Below are 21,675 nucleotides of genomic sequence, written 5' to 3'. Positions count from 1 at the left end.
GCTAACATGCTCAGTTGACAGGTTCCTACTAGAAGTGTGTTTTCATTTAGTGAGTAGTTTTTTGTTCCTTTCTACACACAGAGAAATTTCATTTGGTGGGAATTGCTACAGATGTGGCAGATCTGGTTGAAAAACGTGGGAGCATTCAGTTTTTGGCTTGTGATTTGAGCTGAAAGATCGCATTTAAGATCCTATTTGAGACTTCAGCCGAAGGTTGCAATTACAGTTAATTACACTTCCACACCAGAGCACCTAAAATCTCCAACGTCAGTTCCAGCCTATACTCCAAATTAAGGTTCCACCTACTGCATGGTGCAGGTTACAGGCTGAGAAACGAGTGTAATGTATACTCGCAGCTCTCCTAGTGGCAGGAGAGTGGCACTGCATTGTCTGATTCTCTGCAAGGTCGATCTGTCTGCACACACGCAGCTCAGTACAGTGGAATATTCCACACGCCCTCCCTCTGTCCCCAACAACCCCCCCCCTCCCCAACCCACACCCCCCACCCCTCCCATGTACCAGGGCTTCTCCGCTCCTATCATGGATATCCATGTTAATCTGCAGTCATGCGTACTTACGGAATTTGTGTGTGCTAGATGTGATAGTGATACACTTAATATTTAGACCATCTTGTCTGACACCTAAGACAAACTAGAAGCTGATTCTGAATGCTGCCTCCCTCTACAGACCTGACATTCAGAGGTGCTGAATCTGACTGAACAGTCCTGCACTTGTGTTTCCACTAGGAGACACCTAATGTTTAATAGGTCAATGCGTTGATAGAGAGTTTTAGTCTAAGGAGCAGTGGGCAACCTCGGAAAAATCCATTATAATCCATGGCATTTATAGCTGAAACAAACAGCTGGTTGTACAATAGCGCCATCTAGTGGACACCCCATGTTTTACAGGACTTTATGTTTATACTGTTAAAAAAAGAAAGGAGTTCACAGTGTGCTGCAATATGAGAAAGATTTGTCTCTTTAAAAAAATCATCCATCTAGATTTATCAGTGCCAATTCTGTTTGTACAACGGCACCCCCTAATGGACACACAATGCCTTGCAGGCCTGTATCTCCAAAAAAGCTGCTTACCAGTCTGCTCTATTTGCAGAACTGTAGTCAGGCAGTCAGAAACGGGCAGCGATTCCTGACACGCAAAGGTAAACGGATCTCTACATACATAAATGAATGCCTAACGTGAACAGCTAACAAATAATTCCACAAATTCATATCTGAAATCTCTTCTCAGGTAATAAAAGGCCAGGTTGCAACGTTTGCAGCTGTCTTGAGCACAGCCAGAAAAATAACAGATCGACCAAATGTACCAGAGCAAAAGTGGAACAGTAGACTCTGGAGACTTTCCGCAATCAAACAGAGGTAGGGCGCTCCAACCAAATGTTGTTGGGTTTGTTTGTGTTTGGCTGGTCGGTGTACTCTGGCCTTTAAACACTCCTGTTCTACTTCACACAAAACTCCACAACACAGCCCTAAAAAGATCACCTCATTTATTGCACACAGTGATGCATTCAAGAAAGGAAATCCCATAAAAAAGGCTCTCAGACAGAAAGAGTAAAACAGGGGTAAGTGGGATGCAAAGGATATGAGTGTGCGTGTAGGTGTGTGCTCGAGCGAGTAGGTCTAGAAGGGCCCCAAACTACGCCACGCCCCTGCTGGCCTGAGTACTGTGCGGTGTTGGGAGTTGGGACCCTAATATAGCTGCAGCCATGTAGGGTCCCATAGCTCCAGTGACAGATATCACACTCCTCAACCTCAATCACCCCAGTTAGTGAGGCTAGAGGCTAAAAACCCACCCAGGCGCAGATCACAGGGGTGAACCAATGTGTGTCTTAGCACCGTCACTATCAATTCTATTAGTATTTGATTAATCTACTGATTATATTCACAGCACAGTTCTAAAACAAGGGCAAATAATACAAATAAACTTACTGAGCAACAGCAAACAACGCATGTCCTTTTAGAGATTCCAAACTATTCCCTAAAGATAAATTAGATATCATTGACCCCTTAAGGTGTACTGTTCAGTAACTACAGGGACTTCTGTACACACTGGTGGAGCTATTCTTTGATAATAGAAGTTTGTAATGACACTTTCCACCTAACAGTGGGCCATAGGCTGTTTGTCAAGAGGTACATAAATGCATGTCTTCCAGGCTCTGATTCTTCCTACACAATCACTGCAGAGTCACAGAGTCACACAATTCAAGTCAAACATTGATAAATCGCTAAGTTTTACAGAATAGAGTGTCTTTGAGTAGATTCTTGGGGTTTAGCGTTACAGCACTTCTAAAACTTTGTGGGCAGTGTGAGCTCTGAGGAACTGGAGCAGTTAAAAGTGTGTGTTGAGTGGGAGCTGACGCACAGCCACTGAGACTCTTTCATACTGTTGCCATTCACTGACCTCATGATGGAACACTGTGTGCTTTTGGTCAGCACATAACAGGTTGGCCAGGGTGACAGGCTGAACAGCAGAACACCCAGAACAAGCTCTGCCCAGTCAATCAAAAACACTATTAAACATCGTGCTGACAAACAAGAACCACATAATTGGGCTGTTTGACGTATATGTTTAATTTCCTAAACACAGACAATTCAGTGCAGAACATGCCCTGGGGTTTTAAGTGTGTGTGTTTGGTGAAAAAACCTGCAACTCATACACTGTCGCACAAAACCCTCATATCCTCAAAATGGCAACTTTAAAAGAGAAGGAAAAAAGTCTTCTTGACTTTCAGTGGAAGTCAATGTAAAACGATTTCATTCAGCATCATTCTGGGCCTGCCAGAGTTGAAAAAAAAAAAAAAACGCAAAAGTGTTTTCCTACTACTAAATGCTGATAAATCATCAGATAAATACCGAAAAAAGGGTGAATGCATCTAAGAGTGTTCATTTAATGATACCAGATCATTTTAATTTCTTTACAATTTGACAGGATGAGTTATTATCCTTTGTATATCGTGCAATTTTTAAATATTTTATATCTAGAGCAGGGATATAAAAGATACGGCCTAAAACTGCTATGACAATAGCGCTTGGCCTGTCCATTTAATTCAGAGTCCATGTTCTTAGTGGTGACTATTTAATTGAGTTTAGTCTCTTATTAAAAGACACCCACTCTCCCTAAACTGCGCTGACCCATAGGCACAAACAGTGAGAGAGTCACTCCACAAACTCCACAGCAGAACCTATCAGAATTTTTATGTCCGAAGACGGGCAGGACAAAAGAGAGTTAAACTCAGAAGCAGAACCTTGGGCTCAGAATCAGCCAATGTCTCTGAACCACTAAACCAGTTCTGATTCAGTAAGGGATGCAGCTCAGAAATCCGGTACATGTTTTTACTGCGATGTGCGAAATAATATTTATACATTTGGTTCCACCGTGTGGAACTGTCTAAATGTCAGTCACAGCATTCCTTTTTAGGGCTACCTCACCAAGATAGAAATGTTAGCTAGCACTGTTAGAACTGTGTGAATCTTGCAGGCTTAAAAACAACCACTGATCACTAACTTTGTACATGTACAGGTTTATTGAGACATGTTATCATATTATAAATGAGGTTGAATGTAGAGCTGAAAGTAAGGGCGTTTTATGGTTTTTCAATAAAAATTGGTCCAGCCCTCTTTGACACTGGACTGTGTGTAATGCGGCCCATTAACTAAAAATATATAAATAATGTAAACCAAAAATGTTTAAATGTTAATTATTACACTGTAATTATGTGTAGGCCTTATAATTTGGCTAATAATATGTCACTTTACACAGAATATAAATCAATATGTGCACCTATGGAAAATAGTGAAAGTACTCACAGGGAAGAGGACGATGGGAACGGTGAGCGTTACAGCAGTCAGCACGGCCAGACGCACAAGGAGCAGCATGGTGTCAAACTTATACACCTTAGTGAATGTGTGCAGCAACTCGGCCTCCACATTACCTGTGTATCAGAGTGTGTGTGTGAGAGAGAGAGAGAAAATGGGAAAAGGGAATCAAATATAATAAGAACACACTGCATAAAATCATAAGTTAAAGACTTTTGATGTTGGAATGTACTGCCACTAATGGCAGGTGGACACCTGTGTGTGTTTAGCATTTGTGTGTTTATGAGTTTGGGGGTAAGGAACATACCATAGAACGTGAGGTAGCCAAACAGCGCTGACAGCATGTACATTACAAGCATAGCTAGAATGGACAGGTTCGATACATTCTGCATCTTCTTCCGACTGCGACTGCAAAAGGAACACACACACAAAAACAAAGTGTGATTTTTGAGTGTGATTTTCCAGAATAGGACTTTTGTGGCTTTTTACTGTTGAAATATGTGAAAAGGTTCTACTTACTCTTTCAGCTCACTATAGATGGGAAGGACTTCTGGGTGACACACAAAAGCAAAGGCCAGAATAGGAACAGTGTACGCAGTCTGGAGGAACAAGAACATCAGAGAGGAAACATTAAATGGGACGCAGTTCATACCTCCACACATCTCTAAGTCAAATTACATCTTGAGCACACACACACACACACACACACACAAACACTAGCCCTGTGTCTTTACCTGGGAGTTAAACACAAAGTATTTGGGTGTGCACATGTCTTCGTAGTCTTCTGAGTGCGGGCTGAAGTGGACCCCGCCGTGGGCCACAGCAGGAGAGTGTGGGTCCACGTGGGCGCTGCTCATGTCCGCCCGAGAAAACTCCATCAGTCCCGAGTTGTTATGGAGAGCGTATGGACCTAATAAATCGGAACCGTTCGGGCTCAAACTAGAGGAGTGGTTGAAGAAGAAGGGCAGCGGGCAGGGCAGCTGAGTCTTCTTATAGATCAACTGAGAGAGAGAGAGAGAGAGAGAGAGAGAAGGATGGAGGGGAAAACAGGTGATTATGTTATTAAACTAGTTTGGAGTTGATGGTTCCTGAAATCAAATTTACTGTATATTCACTGTATATAACATATGTATATAACACATTATGTGCACAAAATCTTAGAAAGAAAAGTTGACTATACAATCAGAACAGTGGGATCTGAGGACTGAGTACAACACTGCTTTCTAGTGGTCGGGGTTTGAACACAAAATGAACCACTGTCAATTAAAAATACAGTATTTTGCATTTTATATATATATATATATATATATATATATATATATATATATATATATATACTGAAGTCTTACAATAAATAATAAAAAAGTCTGAATAAGTAAATAAACTCAAAAAAGTACCAGAGAGCATCCAGCTATAAAGGAGGCCTTTTTTTTTAAAAGATAGAATGATTAAATCCTATAAGCAGAGACATTTAACTCTGGCCAGTGTCAGCAAAAATGTACCGTAACTGGTCTGGTGGCAGTTTTAAACATGGGGACATTGCTAAATGGATTGCTAGCAGGATGCTCAGTTCATTGAGGTTAATATAGTTTGACTTCACTGACCTTGACCTCACTGACTCATCCTGAATTCTCAAGTGAAACGTATTTAGGACTGAGGACGCACTGAGGCAACATGAACTCATCAAACTTTGCTTTTCTCGTTTTGCGTCGGTGACTCCATTAATTAGGCCTGTGGCTGGCAGGCTCATTGAGTAATAAAAATGTCCCTCTTGTTCACTAATGCTCCATGTGATTGGCAAAAAAACAACAACAACAACAAAAAAGAAATATACTTACCACCCCCAGGAAGAAAACCATACAAGAGAGAGAGAAGCCACTAGTGTAGCCCAGGTAGCCTGCACAAGAAGAGCAGATAAACATAAAACATAAGATACAATTGCAACACAAACACCTCAAACACAATGCTCGAACACATACAAAGGGGCAGGCTTACCGAGGTTTTTAAGCAGGGACAGGGGTAGGATAACTCCAAAGGAAACAAACACCACCAGGTAGTTACCATTCAGGTACCACTCACTACAGAGGGGCAGAGGAGCACAGAAATGTCACAAACACGTTTTCTCAAAGGGATTAATAACGACCAGACAGCTTTCATTACAGATAAGCAAAATACTACATCATATCTGTAAGATGTATGTAAATGTAATTTACACACTGGACACAGGGGACATGACTTTTTATATTGGACAGTTTTTCCTCACCACTGTCCCCAGTGTGGTAGATCATTGCAGATATTGCTCTAAAAATGTTCTACTGTACTTAAAGCCCTATTCGGATGGTCTTTCACAGGTCATCCGTGATTTTACTTCTGCAATATCTGTGTTTTGTGAAAACTGAGAAAATCTATTAAAATCTATTAAAAATCTATAAAATTTTCTATTTGCATTATCTCTTCAGTTTTACATACCACTTGGCTTGCTCGCTTTACAAAAACATGCATTACTTCATTACCCACTGATTTTCACAAGAGTCAATGGTCATCTGATCATTTTAGTCCCCTCTGGATTCACATCTCTATGCAGATGTCACCTCATGTTAGAAAACATACACTTTTGCCACTGCTACAATGACACTAAAGACTTTCCAAATCATGAAATCAATTTCGAAGTAAAAAGGATGCTTTAAAAGAGTTTACTTGGTCTAGGGGCACCATTTGAAACCACCATTTACCACTTGGTCTAGGTGATAAAACTTTGACTCTGTACTCTATCTGGGAGAGCATGAACTGAAGGAGAGAAATAAATAAATAAATGTGAACAGAAACTTCTAGCTCTCCCTGCTGTGATTTTATTTCAGGTCATTTTAATTACAGACATCCCCCTGCTAAACTAATCCAATCTGGCTTAATAGGGCTTAATACAATGTACAAAACTGTCGATGGTCATCCCTCGTGTTTAAATCGACACATGACAAAAAGTGAATCTTTGACATTAAATAAGAACAGTTTTTGTGTTGTGTGTGCTGAGGTAACAGAGATATGCAACTGTGCTATTTTTTTTTTACAAGAGGGGAGTGTAGTGGCTGTCTTCTGTCTGCTAGCAGGTAATTAAGCCAAATCCGTCTAGCATGACGTGAGTCAAGTTGTTGTTTTATATTTGGAAATAATACAACTCATTGTTTACAAGAGCTGCTAGTTAGCTCTGTTGCCACGGAAACTTGACAAAACTACAGTGACAAGGCATATATTGTTTAGGATAAACATTATAGCTGTATGGCCCTTATATCACCTTGTCCTTTTTCAAAACACAGCTATGCCTATGATGCTGTAAAAGCATGGGCGGATGGACTTAAACAATGTCTGAGAGAAAATTTGGAAAACACACGGCCATCCTGATTTCTGCTACACATGTAATTTTGTCACTTGCTTGTACTCCAGATATCACTTATTTAACATGTTGCCACACACACTCTCACACACACACACACACTTACCCAGTGTTCTCCTCAATTCCCATGAAAGCTCGGATAACCTCTGGCAGCTCATATTTCACTATGAAAAGGTAGCTGGACATAGCTGAACAGAAACAAATCAATCACAACATGCTCACATGGGACAACAACTATCACCCACCGTCTAAACAAATAAATTCACATCATTTACTGAAGCAGGAAATCAGTTCACTAGCAATATTTAAAAAAAAGACTACGATGAAAAGTCATATAGACTGGAGTGCAGAATTTAGTCTTGGAAACAGTAGCCATGAGTCAGCGTGAACACAATTCACAGCTGCAAAACTGAAAATGCCCTGTTTTAAAGAATTAAACTTTTGTAAAATAATATATATATGACCGTGATTCTCAGTCAGTAGCTTATAGTTTTTATCGAAAATGCAAATCCTCACCTCCTATATTCTGCAGAATGATCGACCCAAACGCTGCCATTTTCCCCGGCCAGCCAAATGCCCTTTCACCCAGTTTCTCATAGATAAGAGAACCTGAGAGGAAAACAACAAAGAGAAGAGTTACAATACGGCTCGTACCTTTTCAGTGTGCTATATGTGTGAACGTAAATAGCTAAGAGGCTTACCTCCTTCTTTAGCTGTCACAAGTAGGAGATGAATAGAGTACAGAGAGAGAATAGCCACACCCAAGAGGAGAATCCTGCAGAGTAAAGAACAGAACAGTGACATTGCCATGACTTTCAATTTCTCAAGCAATATACCGTACATTTCACCACTTTCTGCTTCACTTTTTTAATGCTGCTTTTGGCTATCTGGGTTATTGTACCTTGGGAATGCATCCCAAGAGTCATTTCACTGCGATTTGAAAAGTGCATCAAATCTACAGCTACAAAAGGAGAGGGAGATGACGGGAATCATCAGAATCCACTCAGCGCACTTCAGTCTGCTGCTGGAGTCACTGGACACCAGCCACCCTCACAGCAACCAAACAGAAATAGCCATCTGACGTGGGCTGGAGGAGAAGAGTGATGGCGATGTCTGACCTCTTTACCGGTCAGGTGAAAACTGGACAGAGTGCTGATGAAGGTGTGTTCTTTACCTTCATGTTATGGGGGGAATGTAAGGTCAGTGATCCAGCTGCCCAGTCAGTCAGTCAGGGCGCCTCAGGGCCACAGCGTCCAAACAAGGAGTAAGATAACCCTCTCTCTGTCTTCATATATTACTCTGTTAATTTCTCATCCTCCCACCTCTCGCTCTTTTTACTGCTTACTCTCTCTATCCCGCTCTCACCCTCCCAGAACCCTCCCCACCCCATCCCTGATTCCCATTCACTTAGCTCCCTGGCTCCTCAGGGGATAGCAAAGGTTTAGAGGAAGAGGCCAGCGATGGGGGCTCTGCTGCCAAAAATAGGGTCATCGTCTGCTTCAGCTATGTTACATATATCCAGAGTAACCGGAACACGTCCGCTCCGGGATGTGGCACAGGAGACCCCACACCGCTGCACTGAAACCTCATTTCCATGTCAGACACACACACACACGTACTGTACCCTACAGCCAGACACACGTGCACTTACACAAAGAGGACGATGCCTGTATTGGCCATGGCGAAAGACAGGCCCAGGATACCACTGCCCATGATGGCGTTGCTGAGGTTAAAAACAGACATCCCAAAGGAGGCATGGCCTGGGTGCTGAGAGAGAGAGAGAGAAAAAAGAGAAGTAAAAACAAGTCATTATGATCCTTGAATCCATGATCCATGAAATGATTTTAAGCACTGATTATGTTGCAATACAGACAATTACATACCGAACAATTTTTTTGGATTTCAACATTTGAAAATAGCCAGAGAAATGGATTTGGACCCAAAACATGAGCACATTAATTTCCCAAACGCGATCAAACTCTATAATATAATATTCCAAACACAACACAGCTGAATCGCCACCTTCCAATTGACATGTCAACAGACTTTTTCAGTAGCTAGCCTTAATTACAGCTGTCGTGAGTTCTGTGAGTGCTATTACGTAAATGCCTGCACTTTCCTAATTAAATAAATGAATCATGCGAGCAGCTCTCACCACAAAAGCCAGAGAAACACTGGCTTGCTGTGTCCCTGTGGTAAATCTTGCCTGTCATGCCTGTTAAGCTTCTGTTTGAAATATGTTCTCCTCGCCTCTCTCAAGACGCCACACATCCACAAACAGGAGCTAGCCTCTGCCTCATGTGTAATGCTTTACATTAAGTGTGTTATATTCTTACGTATTCTTCATGATACTCCTCAAATTTCTTCTTCTTAATTCCATTGGCAAGGAACTTCTGGCTCTCTGCATCATCTTCGTCCATATACTGACTGCAAAAAGAAACCCAGAACAGGTTATTATGGGACAGATGAGAGGAATGACAATTTCTAATTTGAGGTGGACAAGGGGAATTACAGCAAAAGCTATGGGGGATGTATTTAATGGCACAAGGTTAATCATCCACACCGCATGGACAATTTCACTGTATTAAGAAAGGATCAAATGTAACATGATTTTATAGATAACCTGCGCTCTCTGCATTATTTGTAACATGAGCAGAGCTGGCCATGAAAACACAATTACCTGAGCAAACACCTGGTCAAACACAAAAAAGCCTGGAAGCCAGGTTGGAAGCCAGAGTTAGTGCTAATGTTAGCAGCATGCCTGCAGCCATTGTCAATGAAGCATGCATGTGTAAAAGTTTGAAATATGTCAGTGTGGAATAGAGTTTTTCGGCTGCTGTAGCCTTTCACACTGTTTATTTCCATTGATACATGGACATGTGTAGCTTGTTTTCCAATGCAAGACAAACAGATACTGCTTTCGCTCTCGGGATGCGCTGCGCCTGACCTCACGTGTTAGATTTTGCTGCACTTTCCACTAGAAAACAAGTCTGTTCACTTTTTCACAGTATCTAACACAGAATCAGCCAACGCTACTGTAGAATGTGTAAGCCTAATGAAGCAGAGTAAGTTACACACTGAGAGAAAGAACTGAGGGAAATGTGTACATCACAGCCCTGTACAGTGAGTATCAGAACACAGCAGAACTAACACTAACAGCCCTAACAGCACAAAAGGCTGTATATGACAATGGATTTATACAAGCATGGCCACACATTGGAAGTGACACAATGTATTAAATAAATAACCAAATGCTGACAACAGCTTTCTTTTTTTAACTAAAATAATATTTTTATATAAATATAAATATATTGTTATTACAGAAAAAAGTACCAAAAAAGTACCTTTGGGCACCAGAACCAAATTCAATAGTACTGGTTCTGGTATTAGTTCACATATGGACGGTACCCAGCTCTAATATTCATACTTAAAATTATGACCGATGATTATTTGAGAAAAAAAACTGAATAGACTTTATGGAACCCAAAGTGGTTCATCTACGGCCTCCCTCCAAAGAACCTTTATGGTGCACTTTCAATATGTATCTCTCAATGTGAACCACAGCCTGGTCCAGTGTAAGTGATGTTCCATGGCCAAAAAGCTGAGTCAGGTGTAAGTGAAGTAGCCTTGTGAGCAGATGTGTGGCCACTGACCTGTTCATGGGGGTCTTCTCCTCGATGGGAGTGGGGTAGCGCTCGTCCGTGCTGTCATCGTCCGCCTCGGTACTTACAGGCTTTAGCTCCATACGGTCCATGGCGCTTAAACTGAGCGAAGACTACAGACAGAGGAGTGCAGGACAGGGTTTTCTTCTTAGTCAAATGATGGGAAACACTGCCTGCAAACAAAAACACAAGGAATTGGGTTAGAGAACGTGGTCAGGACGGCCACAATGACCTCCAAAACCTCTAAAACAGCACCTTGGCAAGGCTGCTGGACGGGAGACATTCAACAAATTAGATAAGATATTGCTAAAAAGAAAAAGATAACATCTAGCCCAAAAAATGCTTACAGTGGCTCCCATCTGCTGAAGATGGTGAGGCGAGTCTCTTTAGAGTGGATCTGGCTATATGGACAAAACGCTATATTGCAGATATGTTGTCACCCACAAGGTCTGAGATGTTATGTATGTCCAGATACTCTATATGTCCAAGTGTTTGTGGACAACTCAGCTAAGAAATGCATGCAGCTATTTTAAATTGCACCCATTACTGACGAAGATGTGCAGATGCACACACACAGCTTATCATGTTCTTTAAATTATACTGTATTGCCAACAGAATAAAACTCAATGGAGCAGATAAACATGAATGGCTAAAGAGGTATAAAGCTCCCCAGAACTGAGCTCTCTGGAAGGATGGTGCTCCATCCAATACTTTAGGGATGGGCTAGGGAGTTTGTGATGGGTTGCGGTGGTGATCATCCAACATCCTGACCTTACAAACACTCTTGTTGCTGAATGCAATGAAATCCTCAGATCTAGCAATCTAGCAGAAAACCATCCCTGGATAGTAGAAACACTTACGCAACACAACACTTCCGACACTTACTCTTGATATCAGAAAAATGAAAGAGTAGGTGTCCCAATACTTTTGTCCATATAGTGTAAATGTTTTGACAATTGTTCTGTATGATTCATGGCAAACGTTCATGAGGAACCAATAAAAATGCTCCAAAATGACTTGGACTCAGACAAAAGCAGAATTTCTGAATACTCTTGATTTCAGAGGAGTGGGAAACTCCGGACCTGGAGAGCCAGACAACTGAACAGCTTTCCGGTTTTGTAGCTAAAGCACATGCAATTCAATTCACCTATTGCAATCTGTTTCCAGGTTTAGGAGATCTGTTAGAGCAGGGAAATCCCCAAACTCCGGCCCTCAGTTCCCCACCCTTGGTCTAGATTTTCACATCGCACAATTAAACACTGAGTGTTTGGTTAGAAGCTCAATTGCACACTGCAGGCTGCAGCAATATCGCTGCTGCACTGGCCTATATGCCAATTAAGAAAGAAAGGCATAATTCCTTCCTGAAGGGGACAGGAAAAAGGGGGACAGGACAGAGAGAGAGATTGGGTGCGCTCTATGTGGAGTTTTAAGCTGTGGACACTGCACACTAAGTCAGACCTTATGTTTATGTACACAAACAGAGACACCATGGTGTGAACCTACTTCAGGTCACAATAGTGACCATCCCTGTTGCTACGTGCGGCTGGTCATGCTTATACAGCCAATGTTGTGGGAGGGAAACCATAACTTCGCTTAAAACTCCCACCACTGGGCAAGATTACAGTACTGTGGATTCTAATTATCATTAATGATTGCTGTCTTTATACAGTTTTTACAGTCACAGTATTAAAACGTGCAAAAACAGTAAAAAAAATAATACTACAGCACCCTTGATCTGATGTTGCCTGCATGTCTAGCCTTCATTTATTCAGTCATTTACTAAAATACAGTCTTGAATTGTACTTTTCTACGTTTTTTTTATGGTAGGACTGTCCCAATAATTATGCTTGCGACTTATTGCACAATATACGGACATGACCTTGATAGTTTTTGCAGACCTTGATATTGCCCATTATGTTTACTTAGCGAGGAGAGCCCATTAACCTGAATCATTTGGTATGTCGACCTAAAAACAGTGGTTTTATTTTATTTTAATTATTTATTTTATAAAATGTTTCATTTGTCATTGAAAAAAACAACATTTTATAAAATAAGTAACAACACCATTCTGCAGATGAGGTATAGCCAGAGCTGTAGAAGTGCTAAAAGCTAAAAGAATGGACTATCACAGACAGCCACAACCTAAACAGGTTAACTAGCTGCTGATTTTTTTGGTGTAGGACAATTACTAAAAACCTGTCCATCCATTTAATACCAGTGGAGAGGTGATTTTGATGTGTATTAGTCCTCTAGACAGACTACTCAAGCCACACCAGTGCATTTCCATGGCTCACACAACCGGAAATCACCTGTTGACTTATTCAGATGCTTTGAATCAGTGTCTGAAAAAGAAATACATCCTCCTAAAAAGCGCCACATAAGATATGATATGTATGGAGAATAGTAACAAAACATACGTGTGGACATTATGTAGACTCTGTAGCCCAGTACAGCAGCCTTTTCCCTGAGCTCCTCAGAACCCAGGCCATGGATAGTTATTTAGAGCTGCAGCAGAATAGCACACTGTTGTGCTACTACCTGGAAGACTTCCCTCCTTTCCAGTGAGGAGAACAGCATTACGTAACACGTCATGCAGCAGCAAACAAGACAACACTGCCAAAGCCATTCGTACATCAAATTACCCACAATTCTCCTCATCCTCACACAAAGCCCTCTTTGATAGGTTTAATGAGCGTGGCCAGAATTGTTCCGGACCCGTTCGGGATGCACGTTTATGGAAAGCTAAAAACTTTCCACTAAGGAACTCCTGGCCTGGCCGTGTAAACGGAAAGCGAGCTGAGCAAGCTGCCATCGGTACCAGAGCACCTCTAATTGGTTTCTAGATTAATTTAATGCCAAATTACACGTTTTTTTTTTTTTATAAACCGAAGCATCACCAAGCTTCGGTTTATGGAATCACTTCTTTTCATTTTTCCAGCTGGATTTCTAATTGGGGCTGCATAGCTGTTTGACACGTCTGAAAGAACTCTTGTCAATTGACTTGAATCTCGTCAAACCAGCCCTGCCAATATGACAGACATAGTCTTCCTACGACTCTTGGATACCTGTAAAGCACCTAACGCCTTCAGCACACAAACCCTGTGACAGCGCAAGTCAACCATAGCAATGCTTAGGTTTTTCTGTGTTGCTTCTTCTGCTTAATTCTTCATTAGAAGTGTATACAGGATTGTAAATCATTGTCACTTTATCGAATACAAAAGTACACTGTCAAAAGTACAAAGATCCTTGAGGAACTTTTGGAGGTTCTTCAATTGAAAACCTTTTAAGGAGCTTTAACGAACCCTTTTCTCCGTAAAACATTTCTTTTCATTTCTGAGGGTTCCTCAAAACATCTTAAGGGGTTCCCCCAAAGTTTCACATTGAAGAACCTTCAAACATTTCAATTCGAAAAGGTCAGAGTCTGTGTGCCACTAGAATACACCAGTTGGCATCTCCCGTTCTTGAAAATAAAGGTCCTACAAAGCGTTCTTCCCACAGAAGAACCACCATTGCTTCCATAAAGACCATGATTGAAATAGTGAAAACCTTCTTATAGTGAAAAACCTTGCAAGCATGGTTCTTTATGGAATAAAAGTGATTCTTCTATGGCATTGCTCAAAGAACTCTTTGTAGGACATTCACTTTTTAAGAAAGTACTGCTCCAACCACACTTGCAGACTTCAACACAACAAACCAAATGAAACAGAGGCGCACAGAGGCGAAGCTGAGCGTGCTCGGAAGAGCCTCACACACCGACTCTGTGAGGAATGCAGGGCAGCTGGGTGAGGCCCATGTCCTTTACGACAGGAAAAACAAAGTCTTCAAAGTGAACTTTTGGTAGGACTAACATCCCACGCTCATGGCCAGTCCTGACACTGACCGTAAAAGCCGCAAACCCCCCTGGAGGGAGGGGGGGAGGACAAAAGACAGCATCTTGCTCTCAACAAACTTGCAACTAGTAAACACAGCTGTCCACTCAGAAGACAACACTGCTGAACTGCACACACAAGATCACGTACATGACAACAAAGTGGATCTGCTATAGAAAACGACTGAAGATGGCTCAGTATGAGGTGTGTATGGCTCATTGTGGTGTAAATGAAGTGCGCTCGATTCAAGCATTCAAGTACTCACAGTCAGGCTATAGAGCTCCGTGCTGAAGGCAGGAGGGAGAAGTGAAGCTTTTACTCCTGCAGGTGAGTGGCAGCTATTAAGAGCGGAGGGAGGGCCTTCTGCAGCCAATCAGGACTCTGCTATGCTGGAAGCATTCTCAGCCCCGGACCACCCCACCCCTCCCCACCTGCGTCATCGGAGCACACAGGACTCTAAAAGTGCAGTACAAGATAAAACACGTTGCATCAATGGCTGTTTGTTCTGCTCCTCTGGGATGACAGGGATGGGTCACTTTTTGGGATATTTTGTCCTCAATTTACACAAGAGCACAGGCTCATACAAACATGCCTGCACACACACGCGGTACGACAGAGGCGCACTCCAGAAGCAGCTGTTCAGCTGTCAGGGGGCAGAGCTAGCACCTCTCAAACCCACTGACAGACACAAACACACATACTGTAAGGCTGATAGTGTACCCTAGGTCTGAGAAGTACTGGATAGCATGTCTGCTCCGGTGACCAGACAACACTTCACGTTTTGAGCCACGCGGCGTGGGGGTAATTACGAGGTAATCTTCCCAAATCACAGCACACACCTCAGAAAAGACATAAGAGATGGCTGTGGCTTAGAAAGAGGTGGTGTAAGTAGCGTAATTAAGTTGAAAGAAAGAAAATAAAAATGGAGCTGGATTACTGCCTCAGATTCCCAGACTAACTTTAATCCAAGCTTAGGCCTTGGGATAGGCAAACCTGACATCTGTAATGAGTTCAATTTTAAAAATGAAGTCCACCATTCACTAATAAAAGCTTCAACTGGCATCATAAATCATGCAAATTTGCAATATTATTACACCAATACAAGAACACCATCAGTCAAATGACTGACAAAGCACTTGAAGCAACACATACACAAACAAAGAGCTCCAGCACATCATCCACTGCGGGAGATCCTTCAGAAACCCAGCGTGATAAAATAAACGCACTCTTACTGTCTGGATGCAGATGCATTTTCTCATCTCAAGGAGAAAGAGCTTTCCTGGGCTGAGGGCCATTCCTTATATGGAGTGACCCCTCGCAGACGAGCGCAGTTAAACCCACAGAGCCAATCACCAGCTTTGGCTCAAGGGTCAAAACAAAGCAAAGAATTTTAAACTTCACCCTGATATCAAGCTAAAACCCACACCAGGCTCAAATGCCCTTCACCACTTAGGCTCACTAGCGGCCATAGTGTAAACCGAGTGAAAAATAATAAGTGGGGGTGTGAAAATGTCTGATTTTCTGGACTTTGATGTCGATACAAAGTCTAGTCTTGGACTAACTTTGTGGCATTTGTGGTGAACCTTTGATTTAGTCGTCAATTAGCCTCAATCTAGGACTGGAAAACTAACTGTTCTGATGGATTAAAGAGAGGGGAAAAATATGAATGAAAGAATGTCCTGGAAGTTTTGAAACTCTTGAAATACTTTATAAAACTCTAGGTGGAAAGGTATTTAGCTGTGTTCTAACACCACAATGTATTTTGTGCTATAAAAGGAACTGTCTGTCTGGCTTCTCTTTATGAAGCCGTTGAAGATAATGTGATCTTCAGTGTGAGAACATGAACAAATTATTGTCTTCTATTGTAAACAAAGAAAAATCGGACACACAGAGAGACCAAGCCAAGACCAAGGCAGTTCCTTTCACTGGACCTGAGTAACAGGACACCAAAACAAGCTCAAACATCTCTCCCACATGAACAACGTTGTGGGAACATTAGCTTTCGAGTCATTCTCAGAGCAATAATGGCCTCAAAAACCAAACGTCAACACAGTGTCAATCCTAACGACACCTCATACAATTTGTATTCACTGATTTAAAAGCTTTAAAATTGTGTTTACACTCCACAGACAGGCCCAGAATGTTGCAACTGCACTTTGCGATCCTTCAACTGGTCAATAAATGCATGTGTCTAGCTGTCAATAAAGGGAGGAAGGGGGCGCACAGTGGGATTTGTATATTGGTATTTATGGCACTGATGTAACAAAAATACCAATTCTTGCATAATGCTGCTCTAAGTAGTTCAGCATCAGGCTGACTTTTAGTTTTAATAAAAAAAAATAGACATTTCTATGTTCAATCCAATAAACATCTGAAAGCAATTTCCCCCGATATAAATGTTTGGTTAGTAGAATGTTACGTGAACATTCTAAATTGTACAATTTAGTTTTTTAGAATATATGGTCTGTTTTCAATGTGTAGAAACATTTTCTGAAAGTTTCTACATTGTTTTTATATAACTATGTTTTTTTCTCATAACTGAATTTGGGCTTTTCACATTTGGTAGGCACATTTCAAAAAGTAATACTTAATCAAGTTCATCATTTAAACTTAATCATCAGTATAAATTCAGAAAATATTCTATTCTATGTTTTAAATTAAGTTTAAATGTTTAATGGCACAATAAATATTATTTATTTATTACGGTAGGTTTTTGCTAAAAAGAACTTATTTTCCAAACTTTTGGCAAAAGCATATATTACTGTTATCACGCAAAAACGTTGCATCTGCAATATTGCGGCTTTCAAAGAAAGTCAATGTAAAAAGATTTTATTCCAAGTCATTTTTAGAGCATTTCTAATGGTCAGTTCATCATGAAACTTTGATGTAGCTAAACATTCACCTTGAACTCCAAATCACATCATTTCCAAACACTATGAAATTAAACAAGAAAAAAAGTGCTGGTGTGTTTCCAAATGCACACTGCACAACTCAAGTTTAGGTGTTAAAACAATGTCAAAACAATGATTTATTTATTTCTGAATACATTAAAATATCAGATTTTATTTTTCTAAAAATAAAAAATGAAGGCATTTTTTTGAATAGTTATTATTTCAGTCTAGTCAAATCAATAGTAATTTTAATATGTCATTATTTTGAGCCAATGTGTCATCGTTTAAACCTGAAACAGAAGAACTGTTCCTCTTACCTGGACCGAAATGAGCTTCCATCCAAACTGAAACATGCATGAGTAAAACAAAGCTTTATACTGTTCTGCTCATATGCTAATTCTGAAGTTGTATGAACATTTGCATGTGAGCTCTTACAATGGTTAACCGGTCAAACTGGCTGCCCCCATTGGCGCAAAGTGTTAGTAGACTGTCTACTATTAGCACCTCTTTTAGTTCGGACAATGGAGGAGTGCTTTTAATGCTGTGCCACAGTTTTCTTTGTTCAGTGTTGAGCATTGTGATACTATCACCAGTATCAGTACTGAACCCATACATTTAACAAACCAAGTGTGAAATCACCCTGAATATAAAAACATACTCATTCTGTGACCCCGTGACCAATGAAGATTAGGCCAAGCGTGCCCATTCACCTAATTCTGATCTCACATCAGTGCCTCTGTAAGAGGTTGGTGGTGTTAGAGGTTGTACTGTCGAATTTACATCATCTTTGTTTGTATATGATGAAATCAAACACTCGTACACAGCCCTATGAAAGGCTATGAAAGGCACTTCCAGAGTAAATGCCATAACCATCCACAAACATGCCTTCATGAAAAATCATTGTGTGGTCTGAAGTCAGGAAAGAGTGCGCAAATCAGTAGTTTGTAGTGACAGGGAGGAGTTTCTGCTGGGATTAATAGTGATGTTAGCATCTACAGGGCAATTTAAACAGTGATAATACACTAATCCGGCTTCTGCAAGTGGATCCGGTTATAACTTATCCCTCATAACAGCCACCTACAACACCATGTGACAAGGGTGTCTGAATACTGAGTAAAGCAAAGCACACTGGAGTATAGCTTACATTTCTTTTTGTTCTTATAAATACATATATGACAAAGATCAGTAAAGAAAGAGTATGAATTTGAATTTTAAGGTTTGAAGAAGAGCAGTATAAAATCTGAAACTGCAAGAATTTGATGGATGGTGGCTTCAGTGGTGGCAGAAGTACACAGATCCCATGATTAAGTAAAAGTTGAAGGACTGTTCATATTTTTACTGATGTAAAACTATAAAAGTAGATGCTCCTAAACATTTTAAAGTAAAATATTTATTTAAAAAGTGCTTGATTTGAATCATTTTTTGAATGTTTTGAGTTACATGTTTGAGTTACAGATGAACACAACCATGCCAGTGTAAATGTTGGATCTCTTAGAGGATAAAACCTCACAACTGATTGGGTAGATTTCATTATGCAACAAAGGTAATAATCTTTTTTTATTGTAATACTGTAAAGCAATCAATGGTCTATGGTGTCAAGCTGGTGAAATTACCATGTCAAACTCGCAAACCAAAGCATGTCTGCAGAGAATAAACAACAAGCCATTCTGGGTTTGGTCCATTAAGACATATTTTAGTCGCTGGTCTGTAAACCCCAGTGTAATTGCTCCGATAGTGCGGGGGGTGTTCTGTGTTTGACTGCTAGATCCCTGGATGTTACTCTGAAAGTGATTCTGAAAATGTAAACAAACAGAAAACAAACAGAAAAAGTGAATTCTGTTCAAAAACTGAATTTCACTTCTCCCCTACATACCTGCTTGATGATGCCAGGCCAAGGTCAAGCTTAGGTTAAAGAAAGCTACAGAAAAAGAACTTATAAGGGTAACTGATCATTCACTTTTATGGCTCTGATTCTGATTCCCATTTACGACCAACTTTTACAAACCGTTTTTATTTTCTATTTTTCTGTCATTTTTTATTTGTCATTTTATTTTTTATTATTTCTATTAGCTATAAGTTACATTATATATAATATGATCTGCTCCTTAATGGGCCACAATGCAATTTAAATTCAAAATAACAAACATGGCCGAATGTTGACTGCTTGCCTAGAGCGGAAGTTGCCTGATTCTAGAGGCGGGCGATATGATGATATTTTATGCTTAGTGCTAGAAGTTTTGTAATTGTGATGAGCAAAATGTTTTTTTTGTATTTGTATTTGTTTAATGTGAATATTGTCACATATCATGCAGTTGTTTTGTATCAGAACACTGAACAACTGCATGTTTTTATTACAGACAGAGTTGAATTAGTCCTGTTTAACCCCTTAATGTAGAAAGGCTTATTACACACTAGGGTGTATTACTCAGTAACTATAGGGATTCTGTACAAACTGGTGAAGCTATTCTTTACTAATGGAAGTTACTAATGGAAATTTGGAAGTTTATATATATTTAAGATACATGATACATGTCATGTATCTCATGCTTCACTGCTAAAACTTGCTTGGGACAAAGCATTGGGTAAATTAGCACCAACTAGAACAACGCTGGAAGTCCCTTTATGCAAGCACAGCATTACACAGCATTGTTAAAAAGAATTCAGTTGGGAAGAGCCCCTTCAGTGAACCTTTTTCATTCTTAAATATCTGCATCTAGACCTCACAACCTCATTATCAAATTTAAATATCCTTATTTAAAGATTTTTGCACAGAGATGATGTGACAAATAAGTCCTGAGACAGAAGCATTCACACGGGTCTGTGCATGTGAGCTGGCGTACGTTTAAAGTGTACATGTAAATATTGCTCAAAGCACTACCTCTGTATGAGCTTGGACAGAAGGCTTCACTCAGTTAAGGAGTGTCCTTAACCCCGTGAGCACTTGGCTGGATCTAATAGAACTAATATAAATGATTGGGTACATGCAATAAATTATTCAGTAATTATGACGAAGCTGATATGTAATGCAGGCTAATATACAGACTCTTAGGATTTAAGGAGTTAAACACACATCTCCAATCTGAGCGTAGAACTTTAAAGAAACACCGGAGGGTGTATCTCCCAAATGGTGAGATAAACTTAAAGTCCACACCTTTCACATCATAAACAAAATAAACTTAAGATAGTCCTCAGCATTGGGCTGATATTAAAGATCACAATCAATTTCTCTCTGCAGACAGAAGGCACATCATTGCCGATACACTAAATTCAATGGTATGCTATCTAGGAAAAGGTTTGTGGACAGTTAGTAAGAATTAAAAATGAGTTTGTCTGCCTTTTGCTGCAGTTACTGTCACTCTTCTGGTAAGAGTAATGGCATTCTCTCATTTGATTGCATCTGATTTGATTGCAATTAGCATTAGTGAGGTCAGGCATTGATGTTGGGTGATCACAGTTTGATAATTAGCTAATAGGGGTGCAACAACTAATCAACAAAGTCCTGCCCTTTTGACAAAATAGCCAGTCAGCTTGCTGGTTATGGATAAAGTCCAGCCCTTCAACTTCAGCTTGCTTGTTATGAGCGGGAAGCAGTGTCACAAGCAGTGACACAAAATACTTAAAATACCTATTTGTGTTCCCACTTGTTTGATGATCTGAAAAATGATGGGAAACTGATTATTAATATTTTCTATTAGCAGAAAAGTTCATTAAAACATTTCTGAACAAAGAATTTATCTTTATTGTCTTCGTTGTTAATTATCAAATGCATAAAACAACCATAAACTTTAAATGTAAATATCAAATTTAAAAATAAAAAAGGTTTTGGTAATTTAGCAATTCATAATCTAAACGAATGTATTCCTTTCATCCAATCATCAACAAATTATTTGACTATCAAAATAGTCATTTGTTGCAGCTCTATTAGCTAATGAGTTCAATCAAGATGTTCCTAACGTCATGCTCTTCAGATACTGGGCTAAGAACAGCTTAGCCATATAGTTACCTCATCAGACTTGGGCTCACTAGTCATGT

The 21,675-nt window shown here is 40.2% G+C and overlaps 1 protein-coding gene across 2 annotated transcripts in view; it reads right to left on the bottom strand.

Moving 5' to 3' along the window:
• Window positions 1–21,675, bottom strand: part of slc38a4 (solute carrier family 38 member 4) — a 39,710-nt gene that overhangs the window by 10,062 nt on the left and 7,973 nt on the right. The window contains exons 1-13 of one of the 2 annotated variants that reach the window (XM_072672456.1): window positions 15,018–15,070; window positions 10,875–11,056; window positions 9,558–9,648; window positions 8,873–8,988; window positions 7,923–7,996; window positions 7,738–7,830; window positions 7,328–7,409; window positions 5,829–5,911; window positions 5,672–5,730; window positions 4,568–4,834; window positions 4,353–4,432; window positions 4,141–4,241; window positions 3,825–3,949 (exon numbers count right to left, since the gene is read on the bottom strand). In XM_072672456.1, coding sequence (XP_072528557.1) covers window positions 3,825–3,949; window positions 4,141–4,241; window positions 4,353–4,432; window positions 4,568–4,834; window positions 5,672–5,730; window positions 5,829–5,911; window positions 7,328–7,409; window positions 7,738–7,830; window positions 7,923–7,996; window positions 8,873–8,988; window positions 9,558–9,648; window positions 10,875–10,975 — 1,272 coding nt within the window. In that variant the 5' untranslated portion in view covers window positions 10,976–11,056; window positions 15,018–15,070. Of the gene's footprint in view, window positions 1–3,824; window positions 3,950–4,140; window positions 4,242–4,352; window positions 4,433–4,567; window positions 4,835–5,671; window positions 5,731–5,828; window positions 5,912–7,327; window positions 7,410–7,737; window positions 7,831–7,922; window positions 7,997–8,872; window positions 8,989–9,557; window positions 9,649–10,874; window positions 11,057–15,017; window positions 15,071–21,675 lie in introns of those variants that run through there. The other variant, XM_072672455.1, reaches the window with a different exon arrangement.

The sequence above is a fragment of the Salminus brasiliensis genome, chromosome 2 (genome assembly GCF_030463535.1).
Source record: "Salminus brasiliensis chromosome 2, fSalBra1.hap2, whole genome shotgun sequence".
NCBI lineage: Eukaryota > Metazoa > Chordata > Actinopteri > Characiformes > Bryconidae > Salminus > Salminus brasiliensis.
The sequence above is the reverse complement of the archived record's forward strand: the minus strand, read 5'-3'. Positions and strand labels throughout refer to the sequence as shown.